The sequence below is a fragment of the Salmo salar genome, chromosome 24 (assembly GCF_965601325.2).
Source record: "Salmo salar chromosome 24, fSalSal1, whole genome shotgun sequence".
NCBI lineage: Eukaryota > Metazoa > Chordata > Actinopteri > Salmoniformes > Salmonidae > Salmo > Salmo salar.
This window is the reverse complement of record NC_138314.1, coordinates 22,441,196-22,463,292: the sequence shown is the minus strand read 5'-3', so window position 1 is coordinate 22,463,292 and position 22,097 is coordinate 22,441,196. Positions and strand designations below refer to the sequence as shown.

The window sequence follows — 22,097 nt, the reverse complement described above, 5'->3', positions numbered from 1 at the left end:
ATCTAATCTTATTGGTAAAGTGCATTGTCAATGTTTGCCTTTATATTTAATCTGTGGCCTCTCCATCTGACCTTTCCCTCTCTTTAATCATGAGAGTAGGACTGAGAGCTAGACCTTGAAATGCTGCTGTGGTTGCCTAGTTATTGCTTCCACAGGGCTTCCAGTGGGTTGCCTTGTTGCGGAAGAGCACTGTCTATCTCCTCTCTCATTGGACCCTCTATGACAGAGAAGCCAGTCCAAGCTGCTGCACTTTTAAGATCAACTGGCTCCAGTGATGACAGTGATCTTCATACCTCTACTGTTCTCCCACATATCTCTCTGTTGAGCTTGAAGACTTGACAAAGGTATCAGAGGACAGAAGATCATCCTCCTGTAATGTTATCAATTTGTAGGATAAACCATTTACAAGATAGCATGTTTTACTAGTGATTAATTAAAAGTTGTTAGATCTGGGCACCGGTGCCCTTTCATAAATCATTAGGGGCATGCCACCTCTAACGGTGGGTGGTAAGTCAAATTGTGGTTGGTAAGTCAAATTGTTACAAAGCGTTCTGGGGAAAAACAATTATCTCTAGGCCAAGGTTAATTTACACACTGTTGGTAGTGTCATCGAGACGAGGTTACATTCTCCCACTGTAGATGGTGTTAAAACACCATAACGTGAAGAAAGAAGTTTCAGACAAGGACATTTCTGTCTGTGTGAAAGTCTTGAGATTGGTTTAGCAGACATCTCATTAGTGATACGGTGCCCATCAAAGGATACAGATACTCTCTCTTACTGTACTCTGGTGGCTGGCTGTATAATCCCAGAGAAAATTAGATCCATCTCATTACTTTTTACATGAAGTGGCTGAAAGGAAAAGCAGGTCGAGTGCATTGGTCCATGCAAAATGTGGAGAGTAGAAATAATAACTTATGTAAAGTAAATTGAATCTGTCAGTCAGACTAAAAGAGCATAATCAATGCCATTTGGACTCTTAATATAGCCTGTTTTAGCGAATGTTTCTTACAGTTCTAAATACTCTCCTCTAAATTCTCAAAGTAGGCTTATATTGTTTGACAACATAATGGCCTGAATGATACATCTGCAAGTCAGAAAAGTGAAACATCCCGTTTGTAGTCTTGCTTATGTTGTAAGAAGAAAGAATGGCACTCTACAGTAACTGTGGGAAGACACTATCCTAATTGTAAAGTCCCACATTCCACGTTATTTCAGTGCCATCTGGTGGTGCTGCAGCCTAATCGAAACATAGATTTTTGCAGATTCTTTTCAATTTGTATAGAGATATCAGATAAAATAAAATCAAAATGTTATTGTGTCAGTCATAACTGGTAATTGCATGATTTGAACATATTTACATTTTGAGTTAGGCCTAACTAATCTATTGACATAAATTCTAGTAACATGATGTACAAAGAGCTGACCTTCCTTTAATATTTTGAAGTGTAAAATAATTAGAACGTCTGGTCACAGTCTATCTAAAATAAGTTACTCAGACCAAAATGTTTTTCAACGTTTTGCAACGTTGTGGTCGTACGTTCCGTTGTAGTGTCAACGTCAACGTTTCACTTCCAATGGCTTGCGATTGGCTTGTGGGGCTGTACGTCAACTTCGACTGTACGTTGATTAGCTGTTATAGTTGAGAAGCTCTATACGCACATGTTCTTTCTTCAGCGTTGCGCTTTTCCACCGTTGAACACCAACAGACGAAATTACGTTCTAGCTAGGAAAACAGGATTCATAAAAGAGTGGATAGCTCGTTGTATCACTATGGAGTCCTACGATATAATAGCAAATCAGCCTGTGGTGATTGATAATGTAAGTGGTTAACGTTAGTTAGCTCGCAAACATAATTTGTAAATATAGCTAGCTGATGTTAGTAAAAAATAAATGCATCACTCGCTAACGTTAGTCTGCGGTTCAATGTGGTCGATGTCTTGTTTATACCCGTTAACTAGCTAGCTAACACTAGGTTGCTAGCAAGCTGTTTAACGTAGACTAGCTAACGTTACATTGACATTTTAGTAATTTAGCAGACGCTCTTATCAAATGGCTAACTATATTATCCGTGCTCTTAATCCAGAACGATGTAGCCACCGCTACAATTAGTTCATTCATTAGATAACTAACGTTAGCCAGGTGGGTTTTAGTGGATGGGTGGGACAACCACATATTTCAGTCATATAGCTACTGTAGTACTATAATTTAGCTAAGTAGCTACATTTACCTCAACTTGCTAGCTAACGTTAGTATCAGCAAAGTCAGTGTTAGTAGGGGAAAAACGGTTATCTTTTGCAAACAATTTCATTTGCTAGTTACAAAAATATAAACGTAACATGCAACAATTTCAAAGATTTTACTGACGTAGTTCATATAAGGAAATCAGTCAATTGAAATAAATTCATTAGACCCTAATCTATGGATTTCACATGACTTGGAATACAGATGGCATCTGTTAGTCACAGATACCATAAACAAACAAACAAAGTAGGGGAGTGGATTAGAATACCTGTCAGTATCTGGTGTGACCACGTTTGCCTAAGCGACACATCTCCTTCGCAGAGTTGATCTGGCTTGATTGTGGCCTATGGAATGTTGTTCCACTCCTATTCAATGGCTGAATGAAGTGTCTGGATATTGGCGAGAACTGGAGCAAGCTGTTGTACATATCGATCCAGAGCATGCCAAACTTGCTCAATGGGTGACATGTTTGGTGAGTATGCAGGCCATGGAGGAACTGGGACATTTTCAGTTTCCAGCAATTGTGTACAGATCCTTGCGACATGGGGCCAAGCATTATCAGGCTGAAACATGAGGTAATGGCGGCAGATGAATGGCACAACAATGGGCCTCAGGATCTCGTCACGGTATTGCTGTCGAGAAAATGCAATCGTGTTCGTTGTCCGTAGCTTATGTCTGCCCATACATAAACCCAATGCCACCATGGGGCACTCTCTAAACAACGTTGACATCAGCAAACCGCTCGCCCACACGACGCCATACACTGCCATCTGCCCGGTACAGTTGAAACCACAATTCATCCGCGAAGAGCACACTTCTCCAGCGTGGCAGTCGAAGGTGAGCTTTTGCCCACCGAAGTCGGTCACAACGCCGAACTGCATTCAGGTCAAGACTCTTGTGAGGATGATGATCTTCCCTTAGGTTGTGCAATTCTAAGGTTGTGCAAACCCACAGTTTCATCAGCTGTCCGGGCGGCTGGTCTCAGATGATCCCGCAGTTTAAGAAGCTGGATGTGGAGCCCCTGGGCTGGCGTGGTTACACATGGTTGTGAGGCCGGTTGGACGTACTGAAAAATTCTCTAAAACGACGTTAGAGGAAGCTTGTGGTAGAGAAATTCTCTGGCAACAGCTCTGGTGGACATTCCTGCAGTCAGCATGCCAATTGCATCCTCACTCAAAACTTGAAACATTTGTAACATTGTGTTGTGTCACTACTCTACATTTTAGTGGCCTTTTATTGTCCCCAGCACAAGGTGCACCTACATATGTAATGATCATTCTGTTTAATCAGCTTCTTGATATGCCACATGTCAGGTGGATGAATTATCTTGGCGAATTAGAAATTCTCACCGACAGGGATGTAAACAAATTTGTTGCAATTTTTTTAGCAAAATTAGTTTTTTGTGCTTATGGAACATTTCTGGGGTCTTTTATTTCAGCTCATGAAACATGGGACCAACAATTGTTGCATTTATTTTTGTTCTGTGTAGATGAGGTAAATTAGCTAAAGCCAGAGAGAGAAATATTTGCTGACGCCTCAGACTAGTTTTGTTCATCAGTCAGTCAGTAATTTAGTCTCGCTAGCTAGCTAGCTAAAATCTACCATAGCAGTTGGGAATGTGGGTGGTAACCAAGCTAACCTATAACTAACAGTTAGCTAACGGACGATTGCATCCCCGACCCATCCTCATCCCTATGCTGACTAGGGAAAGCTCACAGTCTAAAACATTAGCTATTATCTTGCTTGTCAGGGTGAGCTATCTAGCTATCTAGCCAGCTATAATTAAGACGTGAGCAATGAATGAAAGGACATGAATGAGGAAATTAGTTAATCTTCGGTGGATAATTAGCTCATCTAGGTTAGATTATTATCAGTTTCCGCTTCAGGCTACTTGAAATCAGCATTATTGGGAAATTAAAGAAAGCGTAATTTACTTATGCATCATTGTGTTACTGACCGTAGTAAAGCATTAGAGTACAATAATTGTGATGAACAACAAGGAAAATTATATTTTTTACTTCTGCTATTGGGGTCTGATACAGTAGTTTATAGGATGCCTGCATGTTGGTGTTTTCCCCTCGGCACTGTCTCATGACATCACTATACAAACAAGATGAACAGATGGTGTCAGAGCCACCCTCAGCCTCTATAATAAATTAGTTAATTTATGTAGCTAGCTTGCAAGGGGCCACATTTGGATTTTCTTACTTTCTCTTTCAGGGCTCTGGTGTTGTTAAAGCTGGTTTTGCAGGAGACCAGATCCCCAAATACTGCTTTCCAAACTAGTAAGATCACACACATTCAGCCATCTCAACGCTATAATATTAAATACCTACAGTGCCTTCAGAAAGTATTCACATCCTTGACTTTTTCCACATTTTGTTACAGCCTGAATTTGAAATTGATTAAATGTAGATGTCTTTGTCATGGGCTTACATACAATAAATTCACCCTAATGTCAAAGTGGAATTATGTTTTTAGACATTTTTACAAATTAATTTTAAAATGAAAAGCTGAAATGTCAAGTCAATAAGTATTCAATCCCTTTGTTATGGCAAGCCTAAGTAAGTTCAGGAGTAAAATTGTTTTAGCAAGTCCCATAATACACGAAGTTGCATGGACTCTGTGTGCAAAAATAGTGTTTAACATGATTTTTGAATGACTACCTCATCTCTGTACCACACATACAATTAACTGTAAGGTCTCTCAGTCGAGTAGTGAATTTCAAACACAGATTCAACCGCAAAGACCAGGGAGGTTTCCCTGTGCCTCGCAAAGAAGGCCACCTATTGGTAAAATTGAAATAAAACAGACGTTGAATGTCTTTGAGCATGGTGAAGTTATAAATTACACTTTGGATGGTGTATCAGTACACCCAGTCACCTACAAAGATACAGGCGTCCTTCCTAACTCAGTTGCCAGAGATCTCACCATGAGGCCAATGGTGACTTTTTAAAACAGTTTCATAGCTGTGGTAGGAGAACTGAAGATGGCTCAACAACATTGTAATTAGTCCACAAAACTAACCTAATTGGAAAAGAAGGAAGCCTGTACAGAATAAAAATAGTTAAAAACATGCATCCTGTTTGCAACGAGGCACTAAAGTATTACTGCAAAGAATGTGGCAGTGTGTTATGTTTGGGGCAAATCCAATACAACATTTTCAAGCATAGTGGTGGCTGTGTCATATTATGGTTATGCTTGTAATCGTTAAGGACTGGGGAGTTTTTCACGATAAATTAACGGAATGCCAAAATCCTAGAGGAAAACCTGGTTGTCTGCTTTCCACCAGACACTAGGAGATGAATTCACAGTACAGCAGCACAATAACCTCAAACACAAGGCCACATCCCCACTGGAGTTGCTTACCAAGAAGACAGTGAATTAAATCTGTTTGAAAATCTATGTCAAGACTTGAGAATAAGTCAATGGCTATTCATATTTTCTCAAGGCCCTGTAATGTATTTTACTGAAATACTTTTATTTAATCAAAGCATGTAATATAATCCATGTCTTTACCTTTTAGTGTGGGTCGTCCAAAGCATGTTCGGGTGATGGCAGGTGCGCTGGAGGGAGATCTCTTCATTGGCCCAAAAGCAGAGGTATGTACAGTGGTTTACTAAGACCGATGGCCATGGCCCTATTGTGTAACTCATAATGTAGGCTAATGGGCTTCATGGTGTATGCTTATATTTAGGCCATTATGACACTGAAGCGGTATTTTTAAACAATAATATAGTTATGGCCATTATTCCCAACACCTGTTGATCTCCATGTGGTTGTAGGAACACAGGGGACTCCTGTCTGTGCGGTACCCTATGGAGCATGGTATTGTGAAGGACTGGAATGACATGGAGCGCATCTGGCAATATGTGTACTCTAAGGAGCAACTACAGACCTTCTCTGAAGAGGTATTTTTCTCTGGTTTCTGTGACACACATTCTGGGTACTTTTAATTAGATCATGAGACGTTGTAAGTAAGCGTTTCACTGTATGGTCTACACCTGTTGTATTTGGCGCATGTGACAAATAACATTTGATTTTAGATGTTTTTTTTCTCTCAGGGTTTCTTGAAAGGTGAATATGAATGTGGGGTTTTGTTTTTAACTGTTTAACTGCATTAACTTTCTTTTCCATCTCTCCTAATGTTCTTTAGCATCCTGTGCTTTTAACAGAGGCCCCTTTAAACCCAAGTAAAAACCGTGAGCGTGCAGCAGAGGTGTTCTTTGAGACCTTTAATGTACCAGCGCTCTTCATCTCCATGCAGGCAGTATTAAGCTTGTAAGTTTGTCTGTCCTCTGTAGCCAGCTATCTTGTCTCTTGTTTGCCAGGGTAATGTTGGACATACCAGAACAGTACAAAATTTATTCTCCAGAGGAGGAAAATCCATGCTAATATGGCATGGATAATGCATTAGTAACTGTAGAGATATGAAAATGATGTAATAATCATTAGGATGAACAGTTTTGAATATCTCTTTGGATATTGCAGATATGCCACAGGGCGGACAACAGGAGTGGTGCTGGATGCTGGTGATGGGGTAACCCATGCTGTGCCCATCTATGAAGGCTTTGCCATCCCTCACTCTATCATGCGGGTGGACATTGCTGGGCGGGATGTCTCACGCTACCTACGCCTGCTACTGCGCAAGGAAGGCTATGACTTCCACACTTCAGCTGAGTTTGAGGTTGTGCGGACTATCAAAGAGGTATGGATGGGGAGATTGTGTTACGCTTTTGATGGGGTCAAATGGGACAATTCTAGTCAAATAGTTTTAATCTTCTGGGGCTGTCAAAGTTAATGTGTTAATAACGCTTGACATGTTTATCGGCGTACATTTTTTTTTATTCCATTCATCGCCAGTCCATTTCTTCACCACGCTAAACCTTTTAAGTGCACCTGTTTCCACACAGATCTTTTTAAGCGGAACAAGGCTACAGCAAAGATGGTACAGTCGATGCTTGCGCCTTTATGTCGCTATGTCTCTAACCAAAATCATGTGAGTGTTATTCCCAATATTACCGCCGCAATTTTTTTTATTTCTGCCACGGATTCGTGTGCATATCATGGGCCGTTTTAAACTACTCCTGAGCTGCTATTTTTTTGGTTTGATAACAAACATTGTTTAGCTAGCTAGTCATGTTACCTTGCTAGCTAGCAACCTGATTACTTGACCAATGCACATATGTGGATGGCACAGGAAGAACTGAAGAGGAATAGGCTACTCAAAAAGATGCTTCAAAGGTAGGCTGCATATGCAAGAGTTGTGTGAGAGAAAGAGGGCTGAATCTCAAACCGAACACTTGGCCCTTGACCCCTTTATCGAGAACCACTTGCTGTTGTGTTCGATAGTCAACACTCGAGTCTGCAAGTGTTTTGGCCAAAATGAGCATGGAGACAATGTGCACTCGACGTCCCAACTGCCACTTGTCAATATTTAAAATCTATTTCCAAGCATCGTCTCCCACGACCTGTCTTGTAGTATGACTCACTTGCTATGAAACACGGACCTGGGGCAAACAGACACTCCCTCCTGTTCACCCATGTCTGCGTGGCCACGCTCGTCTCCTACTCAATGATCAACTCGACGACACAACAGTGGTAGGCCTGATTACCAACAATGACGGTGGAGTTGTGCCAGGAAATAACCTCTCCCTCAACGTCAATGAAACGAAGGAGCTGATTGTGGACGACAGGAAACAGCAGAGAGGGCACGCCCCCATCCACATTGCAGCCCAGTCAATGGAGAAGGTCAAAAGCTTCAAGTTTCTCGGCGTGCACACAACCTCAAATGGTCCCTTGAGATCAGCACCTTTTCAATCTCAGGAGGCTGAAGAAATTTGGCCTGACCTTCAAGACCCTCAAACTTCTATAGCTGCACCATTGAGGGCATCCTGTCGGGCTGTATCACGGCCTGGTACTGCAATTGCACCGTCCTCAACCACAGGGCTCTCCAGAGGGTGGTGTAGTCAGCCCAACTCATCACTGGGGGCACACTGCCTGCCCTTCAGGACATCTACAGCTCCCGGTGTCACAGGAAGATCAAGGACCTCACCCACCTAAGCAACGGCCCGCTACCATCTAGACCAGGGTTCCCTAACTGCCGGCTGAATTTGGCCCTCGGGTGGTTTTATTTGGACCCCCAAGTTTTCTGAGCAAAATATGTATACTATATACACCACCGGTCAAACGTTTTAGTACACCTACTCATTCCAGGGTTTTTCTTTATTTTTTACTATTTTCTACATTGTAGAATAATAGTCAAGACATCAAAACTATGAAATAACACATATGGAATCATGTAGTAACCAAAAAAGTGTTAAACAAATCAAAATATATTTAAGATTGTTCCAATAGCCACCCTTTGCCTTGATGACAGCTTTGCACACTCTTGGCATTCTCTCATCCAGCTTCATGAGGTAATCACCTGGAATGCATTTCAATTAACAGGTGTGCCTTGTTAAAAGTGAAATAGTGGAATTTCTTTCCTTAACCTCTATGGGCTAGGTGGGACGCTAGCGTGCCACCCGTGGTGCACTCCATCAACAGCAGGTGCATTTCAAGAGCGGCAAATTTGAATCCAAATAAATGTCAAAATTCAAATTTTTCAAACATACAACTATTTTACACCCTTTGAAAGATAAACATCTCCTTAATCTAACCACGTTTTACGATTTCAAAAAGGTTTTACGGCGAAAGCATAAATTTAGAGTATGTTAGGACAGTACATTTACAAGAGTTGTGTGTAATGTTTTGTCAATTCAAAGACAGGGTCACTAAAACCAGCTAAAATGATGCACTAACCTTTTACAATCTCCATCAGATGACACTCCTAGGACATTATGTTAGACAATGCATGCATTTTTAGTTCTATCAAGTTCATATTTATATCCAAAAACAGCGTTTTACTATGGCATTGATGTTGAGGAAATCGTTTCCCTCCAATAACCGGCAGTCAAGTCAGCACCACTAATTAAATAATTAAAATTAGAAAACATTGGTAAAATATTATTGTCATTTAAAGAATTATAGATTTACATCTCTTGAACGCAATCAACTTGCCAGATTTAAAAATAACCTTACTGGGAAATCACACTTTGCAATAATCTGAGCACTGCGCCCAGAAAAATACGCGTTGCGATACAGACTAGACGTCATGTTGGGGAGATCTAAAATCGAAAATACTATGTAAATAATCCATTACCTTTGATTCTCTTCATCAGATGTCACTTCCAGGTATCACAGGTCCATAACGAATGTAGTTTTGTTCAAAAAAGCTCATCATTTATGTCCAAAAATCTCCGTCTTGTTAGCACATGATCTAAGCCAGCCGGACTTCTCGTCATGAACGAGGGGAAAAAATATATTTACGTTCGTTCAAACATGTCAAACGTTGTATAGCATAAATCATTAGGGCCTTTTTTAACCAGAACATGAATAATATTCAAGGTGGACGAATGCATACTCTTTTATAACGTATTGGAACGAGGATACCCAACATGAACTCGCGCGCCAGGTGTCTAATGGGCCATCATCGTTCCATGGCTCTTGTTCGGTCAGATCTCCCTCCAGAAGACTCAAAACACTTTGTAAAGGCTGGTGACATCTAGTGGAAGCAATAGGAAGTCCCAAAATATTCCTCAGCCCCTGTGTTTTTCAATGGGATAGGTTTAAAGGTAATACAACACATCAGGTATCCACTTCCTGTCAGAAAATGTCTCAGGGTTTTGCCTGCCAAATGAGTTCTGTTATACTCACAGACACCATTCAAACAGTTTTAGAAAATTTAGGGTGTTTTCTATCCATATGTAATAAGTATATGCATATTCTAGTTACTGGGTAGGAGTGGTAACCAGATTAAATCGGGTATGTTTTTTTATCCAGCCGTGTCAATACTGCCCCCTAGCCCTAACAGGTTAATGCGTTTGAGCCAATCAGTTGTGTTGTGACAAGGTAGGGGTGGTATACAGAAGATAGCGCTATTTGGTAAAAGACCAAGTCCATATTATGGCAAGAACACCTCAAATAACCAAAGAGAAATGACAGTCCATTACATTAAGACATGAAGGTCAGTCAATATGGAAAATTTCAAGAACATTGAAAGTTTCTTCAAGTGCAGTCGCAAAAACCATCAAGCGCTATGATGAAACTGGCTCTCATGAGGACCGCCACATGAATGGAAGGCCTAGAGTTACTTCTGCTGCAGAGGATAAGTTCATTAGTTACCAGCCTCAGAAATTGCAGCTCAAATAAATGCTTCACAAAGTTCAAGTAACAGACACATCTCAACATCAACTGTTCAGAGGAGACTACGTGAATCAGGTCTTCATGGTCGAAATTCTGCAAAGAAACCACTACTACTAAAGGACACTAATAAGAAGAGACTTACTTGGGCCAAGAAACATGAGCAATGAGCATTAGACCGGTGGAAATCTGTCCTTTTGGTCTGAATCCAAATTTGTGATTTTTGGTTCAAACCGCCATGTATTTGTGAGATGCAGAGTAGGCGAACGGATGATTTCTGCATGTGTGGTTTCCACCGTGAAGCATGGAAGAGGATGTGTGATGGTGTGGGGGTGCTTTTGCTGGTGACACTGTCTGTGATTTATTTAGAATTCAAGGCACACTTAACCAGCATGGCTACCACAGCATTCACCATCCCATCTGGTTTGGGCTTAGTGGGACTATCATTTGTTTTTCCACAGGACAATGACCCGACACACCTCCAGGCTGTGTAAGGGCTATTTGACCAAGGAGAGTGATGGAGTGCTGCATCAGATGACCTGGCCTCCAATCACCTGACCTTAACCCAATTGAGATGGTTTGGGATGAGTTGGACCGCATAGTGAAGGAAAAGCAGCCAACAAGTGATCAGCATATGTTGAAACTCCTTCAAGACTGTTGGAAAAGCATTCCAGGTGAAGCTGGTTGAGAGAATGCCAAGAGTGTGCAAAGCTGTCTTCAAGGCAAAGGGTGGCTACTTTTTAGAATCTAAAATATATTTTGATATGTTTTTTTGGTTACTACATGATTCCATATGTGTTTTGATGACTTCACTATTATCCTACAATGTAGAAAATAGTAAAAATAAAGAAACCCTTGAATACTTAGTTGTATCCCAACTTTTGACTGGTACTGTACATGTAGGTAGAGGTAAAGAGACTATGCATAGATAATAAACAGAGTAGCAGCTGTAAAAATGAGGGGGGGGGTCAATACAAATAATCCGGGTAGCCATTTGATTTGCTGTTCAGGAGTCTTATGGCTTGGGGGTAGAAGCTGTTAAGAAGCCTTTTGGACCTAGACTTTGCTTCGGTACCGCCTGTCGTGCGGTAGCAGAGAAGGATAGTCTATGACTTGGGTGGCTGGAGTCTTTTTGGCCATTTTTGGGGGCCTTTCTGACACCGCCTGGTATATAGGTTCTGGATAGCAGGAAGCTTGGCCCCAGTGATGTACAAGGACGTACGCACTACCCTCTGTAGTTCCTTGTGGTCGGAAGCTGAGCAGTTATCATACCAGGCGGTGAGGCAACCATTCAGGATGCCCTCAATGGTGCAGCTGTAAACCTTTTTGAGGATCTAATCTCCTGACGGGAAATAGGTGTTGTCGTGCCCTCTTCATGACTGTCTTGGTATGTTTGGACCATGATAGTTCATTGGTGATGTGGACTCCAAGGAACTTGAGGCTCTCAACCTGTTCAACTAAGGCCCCGTCGATGAGGATGAGGGCGTGCTCTGCCCTCCTTTTCCTGTAGTCCACGATCATCTCCTTTGTCTTGATCACGTTGAGGGAGAGGTTGTTTTCCTGACACCACACTGCCAGGTCTGACTTCCTCCCTATAGGCTGTCTCATCGTTATCGGTGATCAGGCCTACCACTGTTGTGTCATCGGCAAACTTAATGATGGTGTTGGAGTTGTGCTTGGCCAAGCAGTTATAGGTGAACTGAGAGTACAGGAGGGGACTGAGCAAGCACCCCTGAGGCCCCTGTGTCGAGGATCAGTGTGGCGGATGTGTTGTTACCTACCCTTACCACCTGGGTGCGACCTGTCAGGAATTCCAGGATCCAGTTGCAGAGGGAGATGCTTATTCCCAGGGTCCCTAGCTTAGTGATGAGCTTTGAGGACACTACGGTGTTGAACGCTAAGCTGTAGTCAATTAATAGCATTCTCATGTAGGTGTTCCTTTTGTCCAGGTGGGAAAGGGCAGTGTGGAGTGCAATAGAGATTGCATCATCTCAGGATCTGTTGTGGCGGTATGCAAATTGGAGAGGGTCTAGGGTTTCTGGGATAATGGTGTTGTGAGCCATGACAAGCCTTTCAAAGCACTTCATGGCTACAGACGTGAGTGCTACGTGTCGGTAGTCATTTAGGCAAGTTACCTTAGTGTTCTTGGGCACAGGGTCTATGGTGGTCTGCTTGAAACATTTTTGGTGTTAGACTCGGATAGGGAGAGGTTGAAAATGTCAGTGAAGACACTTGCCCAGCGCATGCTCGGAGTACACATCCTGGTAATCCGTCTGGCCATGCGGCCTTGTGGATGTCGACCTGTTTTAAAGGTCTTACTCACGTTGGCTACGGAGAGCATGATCACACTGTCGTCTGGAAAATCTGGTGCTCGCATGCGTGGTTTTGTGTTACTTGCCTCGACGCGAGCATAGAAATAATTTAGCTCGTGTCACTGGGCAGCTCACGGCTGTGCTTTCCTTTGTAGTCCGTAATAGTTTGCAAGCCCTGCCACATCCGACAAGCGTCTGAGCCGGTGTAGTACGATTCAATCTTAGTCCTGTATTGATGCTTTGCCTGTTTTGATGGTTCGTCAGAGGGCGTAGCAGGATTTCTTATAAACGTCCGGGTTAGAGTCCCTCTCCTTGAAAGCGGCAGCTCTACCCTTTAGCTCAGTGCAGCTGTTGCCTGTGATCAATTGCTTCTGGTTGGGGTATGTTCGTATGGTCACTGACGATGTCATCGATGCACTTATTGATGTGGTGTACTCCTCAATGCCATCTGAAGAATGCACAAGGTGCGCCTTTGTAATGATCATGCTGTTTACTCAGCTTGTTGATATGCCACACCTGTCAGGTGGATGGATTGTCTTGGCAAAAGAGAAATTCTCACTAACAGAGAAGTTAACATTTGTTCACAATATTTTTGAGAAATAAGCTTTTTGTGTGTTCAATTTATTGGATCATATTTCAGATCATGGGACCAACACTTTCCATGTTCCACTTATATATTTTTGCTCTGTGTATATTTATATTCCTGACTCTAACATTTCTTAATTTTTTTGGTTGTTTTGTATTGCTAGGTACAAAACAATTACTGTACTTTTGGAGCTAGAAACACAAGTATTTCGCTGCACCTGTTATAACATCTGTGTATGTGACCAATAAACTTGATTTTATTTGATAGCGAATGCCTGAAGTTTTAACAGTTCTTAAAGGTGTGTGAGGCGGTCGGTGCAGTTGAAGATGAGGGAGGACAATATATTATTTTTTTCTCGTAACCATGGCCTTATTTCTATTACAGCATATTGGATGATTGCCATTCATATTCCATTTACCCAGTTCAATTGAACATTTATAGGTTTAGGCTACTACATGATACTGTCATTTTTCCTATACACATCATGAGGTTGCTACAACCTAGCCTATGAATGAAAGTTTACAACTTAATTGCACACAGGTCGAGAGAAATTTGAGGTGACACATGGACAGACGGTGACACATTCAATACCGCCTTCTACACTCTTGCCTGCATCTAGCTGATCTAGGGTGTAATGATTAGTCCAACATTTGCAAACGAGTTTCTATTGGACAAATCCATTTATGTTTATCCTGGTTTCGTTTCGTTTGCTTCTGTTGAAAAAAGTTTTACAACAGAATCGGCGGAACACCCCTGATCACACGTAAACACAGTTCACTTTCATAGCTGCCACGTTGTATTCCTTCTCGCATCTATGCACTCTCCTCCTCTCACCTTTTCCCTTTGCTTGTGAACTTCAATGCACAACACATCAGCTGTATGTGACCAGGCAAAAAAAAACTTTACAAGTCAAACCATATCATAACCGCTACACATGCCTAAATATTAGCGAAAGTAAAATCATAGTCAACATAGATAATATAAGTAACGTGTTAGTAAACCCGCTACAATCATGCAGTTACGTTAGTGTACAGTCAGTATGCAGTTCAATAAGCAGTTTAACAGTTGCACCAGCAGGCACCGATGGCAATAAATTAGTAAAACCAAAAGCTTACCTTGACTTGGAGGAGTTCCAGTGTGGTGTTGTGTAGTCATAGCCAGCTAGCTAACATAGCATCACTCTTTTTGAGCTGGGTGTTTTAGTAGGGTAAACCAGCTAGCTAGCTGCATTTGCTAAGTAAGTGAAAGTGAAAAAAAAATGTACGAAACAGCTCTCTTCTCACTCTCTTTTGCTTTATTTTTGAATAAATTAATTTGTTCAAAACTGTTCAGCTATTGCCTATCTCTCTGAGTCAACTACTCACCACATTTTATGTTCTGCAGTGCTAGCTAGCTGCTGCTCATGCTTTCAGTACTTTCATTGGGTGGACAACATGTCAGTTTATGCTGCAAGAGCTCTGATAGGTTGGAGGACGTTCTTCCGGAAGTTGTCATTATTACTGTGTAAGTCTATGGAAGGTGGTGAGAACCATGAGCCTCCTGTGTTTTGTATTGAAGTCCATGTACCCAGAGGAGGATGGAAGCTAGCTGTCCTTTGGCTACACGATGGTGCTACCCTACAGAGTGCTGTTGAGGCTACTGTAGACATTCATTGCAAAACAGTAAGCTTAAATCAATTAATTGGTAGCGTGAATATATGTATTATAGTTTTATCTAAAAAGGATAACTTTTTTTAATGTTTTACCATTTAAATTGTTATGAAATTCACTGAGGATGGTCATCCCCTTCCTCCTATGAGGAGTGTGTGTGCCGTGCGCAAGTGTTAAACTTCAATAACATTGATAAGAGGGAGTAGGCCTACTTAAACATTGAGAGCATTAATAGCTGTATGTTAGTGAATGTTGTGTTTATGGTGGAAATGCTATTAATACATTGATGTACATCATGTTGTTTCTGTCCCTTACAGGCATACTATGCTATGACTGTAACTGAATGCACTGCTTTTTAAATAAAGAAATTAGAGGCTGGCTGATTTTTATGATTTTTCAACGCCGATACCGATTTATTGGAGGACCAAATTTTTATATATATATATCTCTATACTGCTCAAAAAAATAAAGGGAACAGTTAAACAACACAATGTAACTCCAAGTCAATCACACTTCTGTGAAATCAAACAGTCCAATTAGGAAGCGACACTGATTGACAATAAATTTCACATGCTGTTGTGCAAATGGAATAGACCACAGGTGGAAATTATAGGCAATAAGCAAGACCCCCAATAAAGGAGTGGTTCTGCAGGTGGAGACCACAGACCACTTCTCAGTTCCTATGCTTCCTGGCTGATGTTTTGGTCACTTTTGAATGCTGGCGGCACTTTCATTCTAGTGGTAGCATGAGACGGAGTCTACACCCCACACATGTGGCTCAGGTAGTGCAGCTCATCCAGGATGGCACATCAATGCGAGCTGTGGCAAGAAGGTTTGCTGTGTCTGTCAGCGTAGTGTCCAGAGCATGAAGGCGCTACCAGGAGACAGGCCAGTACATCAGGAGACGGGGAGGAGGCCGTAGGAGGGCAACAACCCAGCAGCAGGACCGCTACCTCCGCCTTTGTGCAAGGAGGAGCACTGCCAGAGCCCTGCAAAATGACCTCCAGCAGGCCACAAATGTGCATGTGTCTGCTCAAACGGTCAGAAACAGACTCCATGAGGGTGGTATGAGGGCCCGACGTCCACAGGTGGGGGTTGTGCTTACAGCCCAACACCGTGCAGGACGTTTGGCATTTGCCAGAGAACACCAAGATTGGCAAATTCGCCACTGGCGCCCTGTGCTCTTCACAGATGAAAGCAGGTTCACACTGAGCACGTGACAGACGTGACAGAGTCTGGAGACGCCGTGGAGAACGTTCTGCTGCCTGCAACATCCTCCAGCATGACCGGTTTGGCGGTGGGTCAGTCATGGTGTGGGGTGGCATTTCTTTGGGGGGCCGCACAGCCCTCCATGTGCTCGCCAGAGGTAGCCTGACTGCCATTAGGTACCGAGATGAGATCCTCAGACCCCTTGTGAGACCATATGCTGGTGCGGTTGGCCCTGGGTTCCTCCTAATGCAAGACAATGCTAGACCTCATGTGGCTGGAGTGTGTCAGCAGTTCCTGCAAGAGGAAGGCATTGATGCTATGGACCGGCCCGCCCGTTCCCCAGACCTGAATCCAATTGAGGACATCTGGGACATCATGTCTCGCTCCATCCACCAACGCCACGTTGCACCACAGACTGTCCAGGAGTTGGCGGATGCTTTAGTCCAGGTCTGGGAGGAGATCCCTAAGGAGACCATCCGCCACCTCAGCATGAGCATGCCCAGGCGTTGTAGGGAGGTCATACAGGCACGTGGAGGCCACACACACTACTGAGCCTCATTTTGACTTGTTTTAAGGACATTACCTCAAAGTAGGATCAGCCTGTAGTGTGGTTTTCCACTTTAATTTTGAGTGTGACTCCAAATCCAGACCTCCATGGGTTGATAAATTGGATTTCCATTGATTTATTTTTGTGTGATTTTTGTCAGCACATTCAACTATGTAAAGAAAAAACTATTTAATAAGATTATTTCTTTCATTTCGATCTAGGATGTGTTGTTTAAGTGTTCCCTTTATTTTTTGGAGCAATATATATGTATATATATATGTGTATATATATATGTGTGTGTGTGTGTGTGTATATTATTTGTATATATAATATACCCGTGTATATGTATTTTTTTGTTATATATGTATACACACGTGTGTGTGTGTGTGTGTGTGTGTATAGTGTTTTTATATATATCACACACACAGAGTGAGGGGGGGGTATTTGATCCCCTGCCGATTTTGTGCGTTATTTGAACAGTGAGACAGAATAACAAAAATCCAGAAAAACACATGAAAAATGTTATAAATTGATTTGCATTTTAATGAGGGAAATAAGTATTTGACCCCTCTGCAAAACATGACTTAGTACTTGGTGGCAAAACCCATGTTGGCAATCACAGAGGTCAGACGTTTCTTGTAGTTGGCCACTAGGTTTTCACACATCTCAGGAGGGATTTTGTCCCACATCCTCTTTGCAGATCTTCTCCAAGTCATTAAGGTTTCGAGGCTGACATTTAGCAACTCATACCTTCAGCTCCCTCCACAGATTTTCTATGGGATTAAGGTCTGGAGACTGTCTAGGTTACTCCAGGACCTTAATGTGCTTCTTCTTGATCCACTCCCTTGTTGCCTTGGCCGTGTGTTTTGGGTCATTGTCATGCTGGAATACCCATTTTCAATGCCCTGGCTGAGGGAAGGAGGTTCTCACCCAAGATTTGACGGTGCATGGTCCCGTCCATCGTCCCTTTGATGCAGTGAAGTTGTCCTGTCCCCTTAGCAGAAAAACACCCCCAAAGCATAATGTTTCCACCTCCATGTTTGACGGTGGGGATGGTGTTCTTGGGGTCATAGGCAGCATTCCTCCTCCTCCAAACACGGCGAGTTGAGTTGATGCCAAAGAGCTCCATTTTGGTCTCATCTGACCACAACACTTTCACCCAGTTGTCCTCTGAATCATTCAGATGTTCATTGGCAAACTTCAGATGGGCATGTATATGTGCTTTCTTGAGCAGGAGGACCTTGCGGGTGCTGCAGGATTTCAGTCCTTCACGGCGTAGTGTGTTACCAATTGTTTACTTGGTGACTGGTCCCAGCTGCCTTGAGATCATTGACAAGATCCTCCCGTGTAGTTCTGGGCTGATTCCTCACCGTTCTCATGATCATTGCAACTCCACGAGGTGAGATCTTGCATTGGAGCCCCAGGCCGAGGGAGATCGACAGTTCTTTTGTGTTTCTTCCATTTGCGAATAATCGCACCAACTGTTGTCACCTTCTCACCAAGCTGCTTGGCGACGGTCTTGTAGCCCATTCCAGCCTTGTGTAGGTCTACAATCTTGTCCCTGACATCCTTGGAGAGCTCTTTGGTCTTGGCCATGGTGGAGAGTTTGGAATCTGATTGATTGCTTCTGTGGACAGGTCTTTTATACAGGTAACAAACTGAGATTAGGAATCACTCCTTAAGATTGTGCTCCTAATCTCAGCTCGTTACCTGTATAAAAGACACCTGGGAGCCAGAAATCTTTCTGATTGAGAGGGGGTCAAATACTTATTTCCCTCATTAAAATGCAAATCAATTTATAAAATTTGACGTTTTTTCTGGATTTTTTTGTTATTCTATCTCTCACTGTTCAAATAAACCTACCATTCAAATTATAGACTGATCATTTCTTTGTCAGTGAGCAAATGTACAAATTCAGCAGGGGATCAAATACTTTTTTCCCTCACTGTGTATATATTTAAAATTGTGTGTGTAATAATGACAACTACAACAATACTCAATGAATCCTTTTATTTGAACTTAATACATAAAATCTATGTAGTCTAAAATAAATAATGAAACCTGTTCAATTTGGTTTAAATAATGCAAAAACATTGTTGGAGAGAAGTAAAAGTGCAGTATGTGCCATGTAAAAAAAGCTAACATTTTAAATTCCTGGCTCAGAACATGAGAACATATGAAAGCTGGTGGTTCAATATTCCCAGTTAAGAAGTTGTAGTTATTATAGGAATTATGACAAGTCAACCATTTCTCTCTACCATTTGTATTTCATATTCCTTTGACTATTGGATGTTCTTATAGGCACTTTAGTATTGCCAGCCTAATCTTGGGAGTTGATAGGCTTGAAGTCATAAACAGCGATGTGCCTCAAGCATTGCTAAGAGCTGCTGGCCAAGGCAGTAAAGTGCTGTTTGAATGAATGCTTACGAGCCTGCTGCTGCTTACCACCGCTCAGTCAGACTGCTCTATCAAATCATAGACTAAAATATAATATAATAAACACAGAGATACGAGCCTTTAGTCATTAATATGGTCAAATCCGGAAACTATCATTTCGAAAACAAAACATTTATTCTTTCAGTGAAATACGGAACCGTATTTTATCGAACGGGTGGCAACCCTAAGTCTAAATAGTGCTTTTACATTGCACAACCTTCAATGTTATGTCATAATTATGTAAAATTCTGGCAAATTAGTTCACAGTTCGCAACGAGCCAGGCGGCCCAAACTGTTGCATATACCCTGATTCTGCTTGCACTGAACGCAAGAGGACAAGCTAGTTAACCTAGTAATATCAACCATGTGTAGTTAACTAGTGATTATGTAAGGATTGATTTGTTTTTTATAAGTTTAATGTTAGCTAGCAACTTTCCTTGCAGCCACAAGGTCCTTTTGACGCTGCACTCACATAACAGGTGGTCAGCTTGCCACGCAGTTTCCTCGTGGATTGCAATGTAATCAGCGTCCAAAAAGGCTGATTACCGATTTGTTATGAAAACTTGAAATCGGCCCTAATTAATCTGCCATGTCGATTAATTAATCGGTCGACCTCTAGAAATCTTTCATTAGGGCCAAATTCAAAAATTGTGATGAACTTGTTTGACAACATCTACAATCTTCACAAGACACTCTGTCAGTCCTGTTATTTAGATTTTTGATTCAGCCTTTGTCCTTGACATCTGTCACTTATCTTATTTACTTCTGCAGAGAGCATGCTACCTATCTCTGAACCCACAAAAAGATGAGACCTTGGAGACGGAGAAGGCACAGTACACTCTTCCTGATGGCAGCACATTGGATGTGAGTCATTTTAGATGCATTCGCAACATGTATTGTTCTGAAAGTTGTTCAATATTACTATTTTGACATTATCACGTAAACTTTTGTATTTATACCGAATTATTGACAGCTTGTTATACCCTGTGTAGATTGGCCCTGCTCGATTCCGAGCCCCAGAGCTTCTTTTCCGTCCAGACCTGATAGGGGACGAGAGTGAAGGAATCCACGAGGTTCTGGCTTTTGCCATTCAGAAGTCAGACATGGACCTGCGACGTACACTCTTTTCCAACATTGTCCTCTCTGGGGGCTCCACTCTCCTCAAAGGTATTCATTAGAATTCTTTCCCACCAATTACATATTGAGGACTGGCAAACAACAAACGTTTCACTCCACTCCTTAAGCATTGGCTTATTGTCCTTGTTTTACATGTTTTCTTTCCCAAAGGTTTTGGTGATCGATTGTTAAGTGAAGTGAAAAAGTTGGCACCCAAAGATGTGAAAATAAAGGTATTTGCTACCTTAACCTTGGGGAATCGTTTACATATGTATGAGCAGCATTTTCAATGTACTAAATGTTTAATGTTGGTTCAACAATTATCATCCATTTCTGAACTAGTTGTGCTGTGTCACAGTCCATTTATTTCCCTGATTTACTCTTTGTTAGATCTCTGCACCCCAAGAACGACTCTACTCCACGTGGATAGGGTAAGTAACATCATGTGATCAGCCACAGACTAAACAGATTAGTCTCTGTTTGCAGAGTTATGATCCTCTTGTTGCATGCTTGAAGGGGCTCCATCCTTGCGTCACTGGACACCTTCAAGAAGATGTGGGTGTCAAAGAAGGAGTATGAGGAAGACCGAGCACGTGCCATCCATCGGAAGACCTTCTGAAGAGGTGGGCGGTGCTCCTATTATGCCCAAAAACCTCTGGTTCAAGTCCACCAACTACTCCACTACACCCCCTTCCCCATTACCCCTATGATATGGAGAGTTCATGGCTCCCTATGGCATGCCTTCTACAGACTCCCCTACACACGCCAAATGACGGGGACACTGGCCAGCACTGGCAAAGTGTTGGGCAGCCATTACCAGACAGACCCAGAACCTGTCCCAATGACAAGGCTTGCATCTCTTCATATTGTGGACTTTCCTTATTTTTAACATTTAAGGCAAACCTGCATTACAGGATGCAAATTCTGTATTCTACGATTTGTTGTGCCCCATATGAAATGGATCATAAAATCCTTAACTTAAATGGCAATGAAGGGGAACGTTCTGCTTTACTTTGATGTATAGATTCAATTAAGAAATGTGTTTTTACCTTTTGGGTTTTGTTACTGTGGCACATTAAACATAGTGTGCGAAGACACCTTAAGAACTTCTTGTTATAAAGTTATTTCTTTATTTCCCACAGTCTGAATATCCATCAGCGTCTTCAACTTTCAAACCCAAGTTGATGTAAATTGTATTGAAAATATTTGATGATCGGTTTATCACCTGGTGCCATTTTAACTCAATGTTGTTAGGGAATTAAACATTAAATCTTGAGTGGACCACATGAGTTAAAAGCACTTTCAGTGTTGTGCTGATGGAGAATATTCTGACGGAATTCATATGTTCCAAACCTGTATGGTTTGCTAAACTTTTAAACTGGACCGACAGTGACATGACAATGGGTTGGTTGTCATGCTTTTTCTGCCAGATGTTTGCAAGCTAAACAGAATTGGTTTTAGTGACTTCATTTTAGATCAAAATATGTATTGTGTTAGTTTCAAGGGTAACAGTTTGACCATATCCTGCTGGCATAATAACTCTTATAGGCAAATACTAACAACAGTATTGCTGAAATATTATTTTTTAATCGAGTTGTACATTGGAGTGTTGCTTGCACTTTAATTTTGTAAATTTAGTTACAATAAATGAGTGCACTCTGCTGGGATGTGATTATTTTTGTTATGCTGAATACATTAGCAATGCTGACACAATGTAAGATTTTGATATAATATACATTTGATTATTTTATCAGTT

General features: G+C 41.8%; 1 protein-coding gene across 1 annotated transcript; it reads left to right on the top strand.

Moving 5' to 3' along the window:
• Positions 1-1,649: 1,649 nt before the first annotated feature.
• Positions 1,650-21,447, top strand: LOC106585571 (beta-centractin). Its single transcript, XM_014171943.3, has 11 exons — positions 1,650-1,819; positions 4,463-4,527; positions 5,769-5,844; positions 6,028-6,153; positions 6,399-6,523; positions 6,734-6,950; positions 19,997-20,089; positions 20,218-20,392; positions 20,513-20,574; positions 20,732-20,772; positions 20,858-21,447. Exons 1-11 carry the CDS (start codon positions 1,661-1,663, stop codon positions 20,958-20,960), a joined length of 1,242 nt encoding a protein of 413 aa, XP_014027418.2. The 5' UTR covers positions 1,650-1,660; the 3' UTR covers positions 20,961-21,447.
• The last annotated feature ends 650 nt before the right edge of the window (positions 21,448-22,097 follow it).

What these genes read in the sequence shown, in the direction of transcription:
- LOC106585571 (XM_014171943.3), top strand. Translation starts at nt 1,661, where the DNA reads ATGTTCTTTCTTCAGCGTTGCGCTTTTCCACCGTTGAACACCAACAGA. An exon ending in TCATTGGCCCAAAAGCAGAG is followed by an intron (nt 5,845 to 6,027) that starts GTATGTACAGTG and finishes ATGTGGTTGTAG; the next exon opens with GAACACAGGGGACTCCTGTC. An exon ending in TTGTGCGGACTATCAAAGAG is followed by an intron (nt 6,951 to 19,996) that starts GTATGGATGGGG and finishes TTACTTCTGCAG; the next exon opens with AGAGCATGCTACCTATCTCT.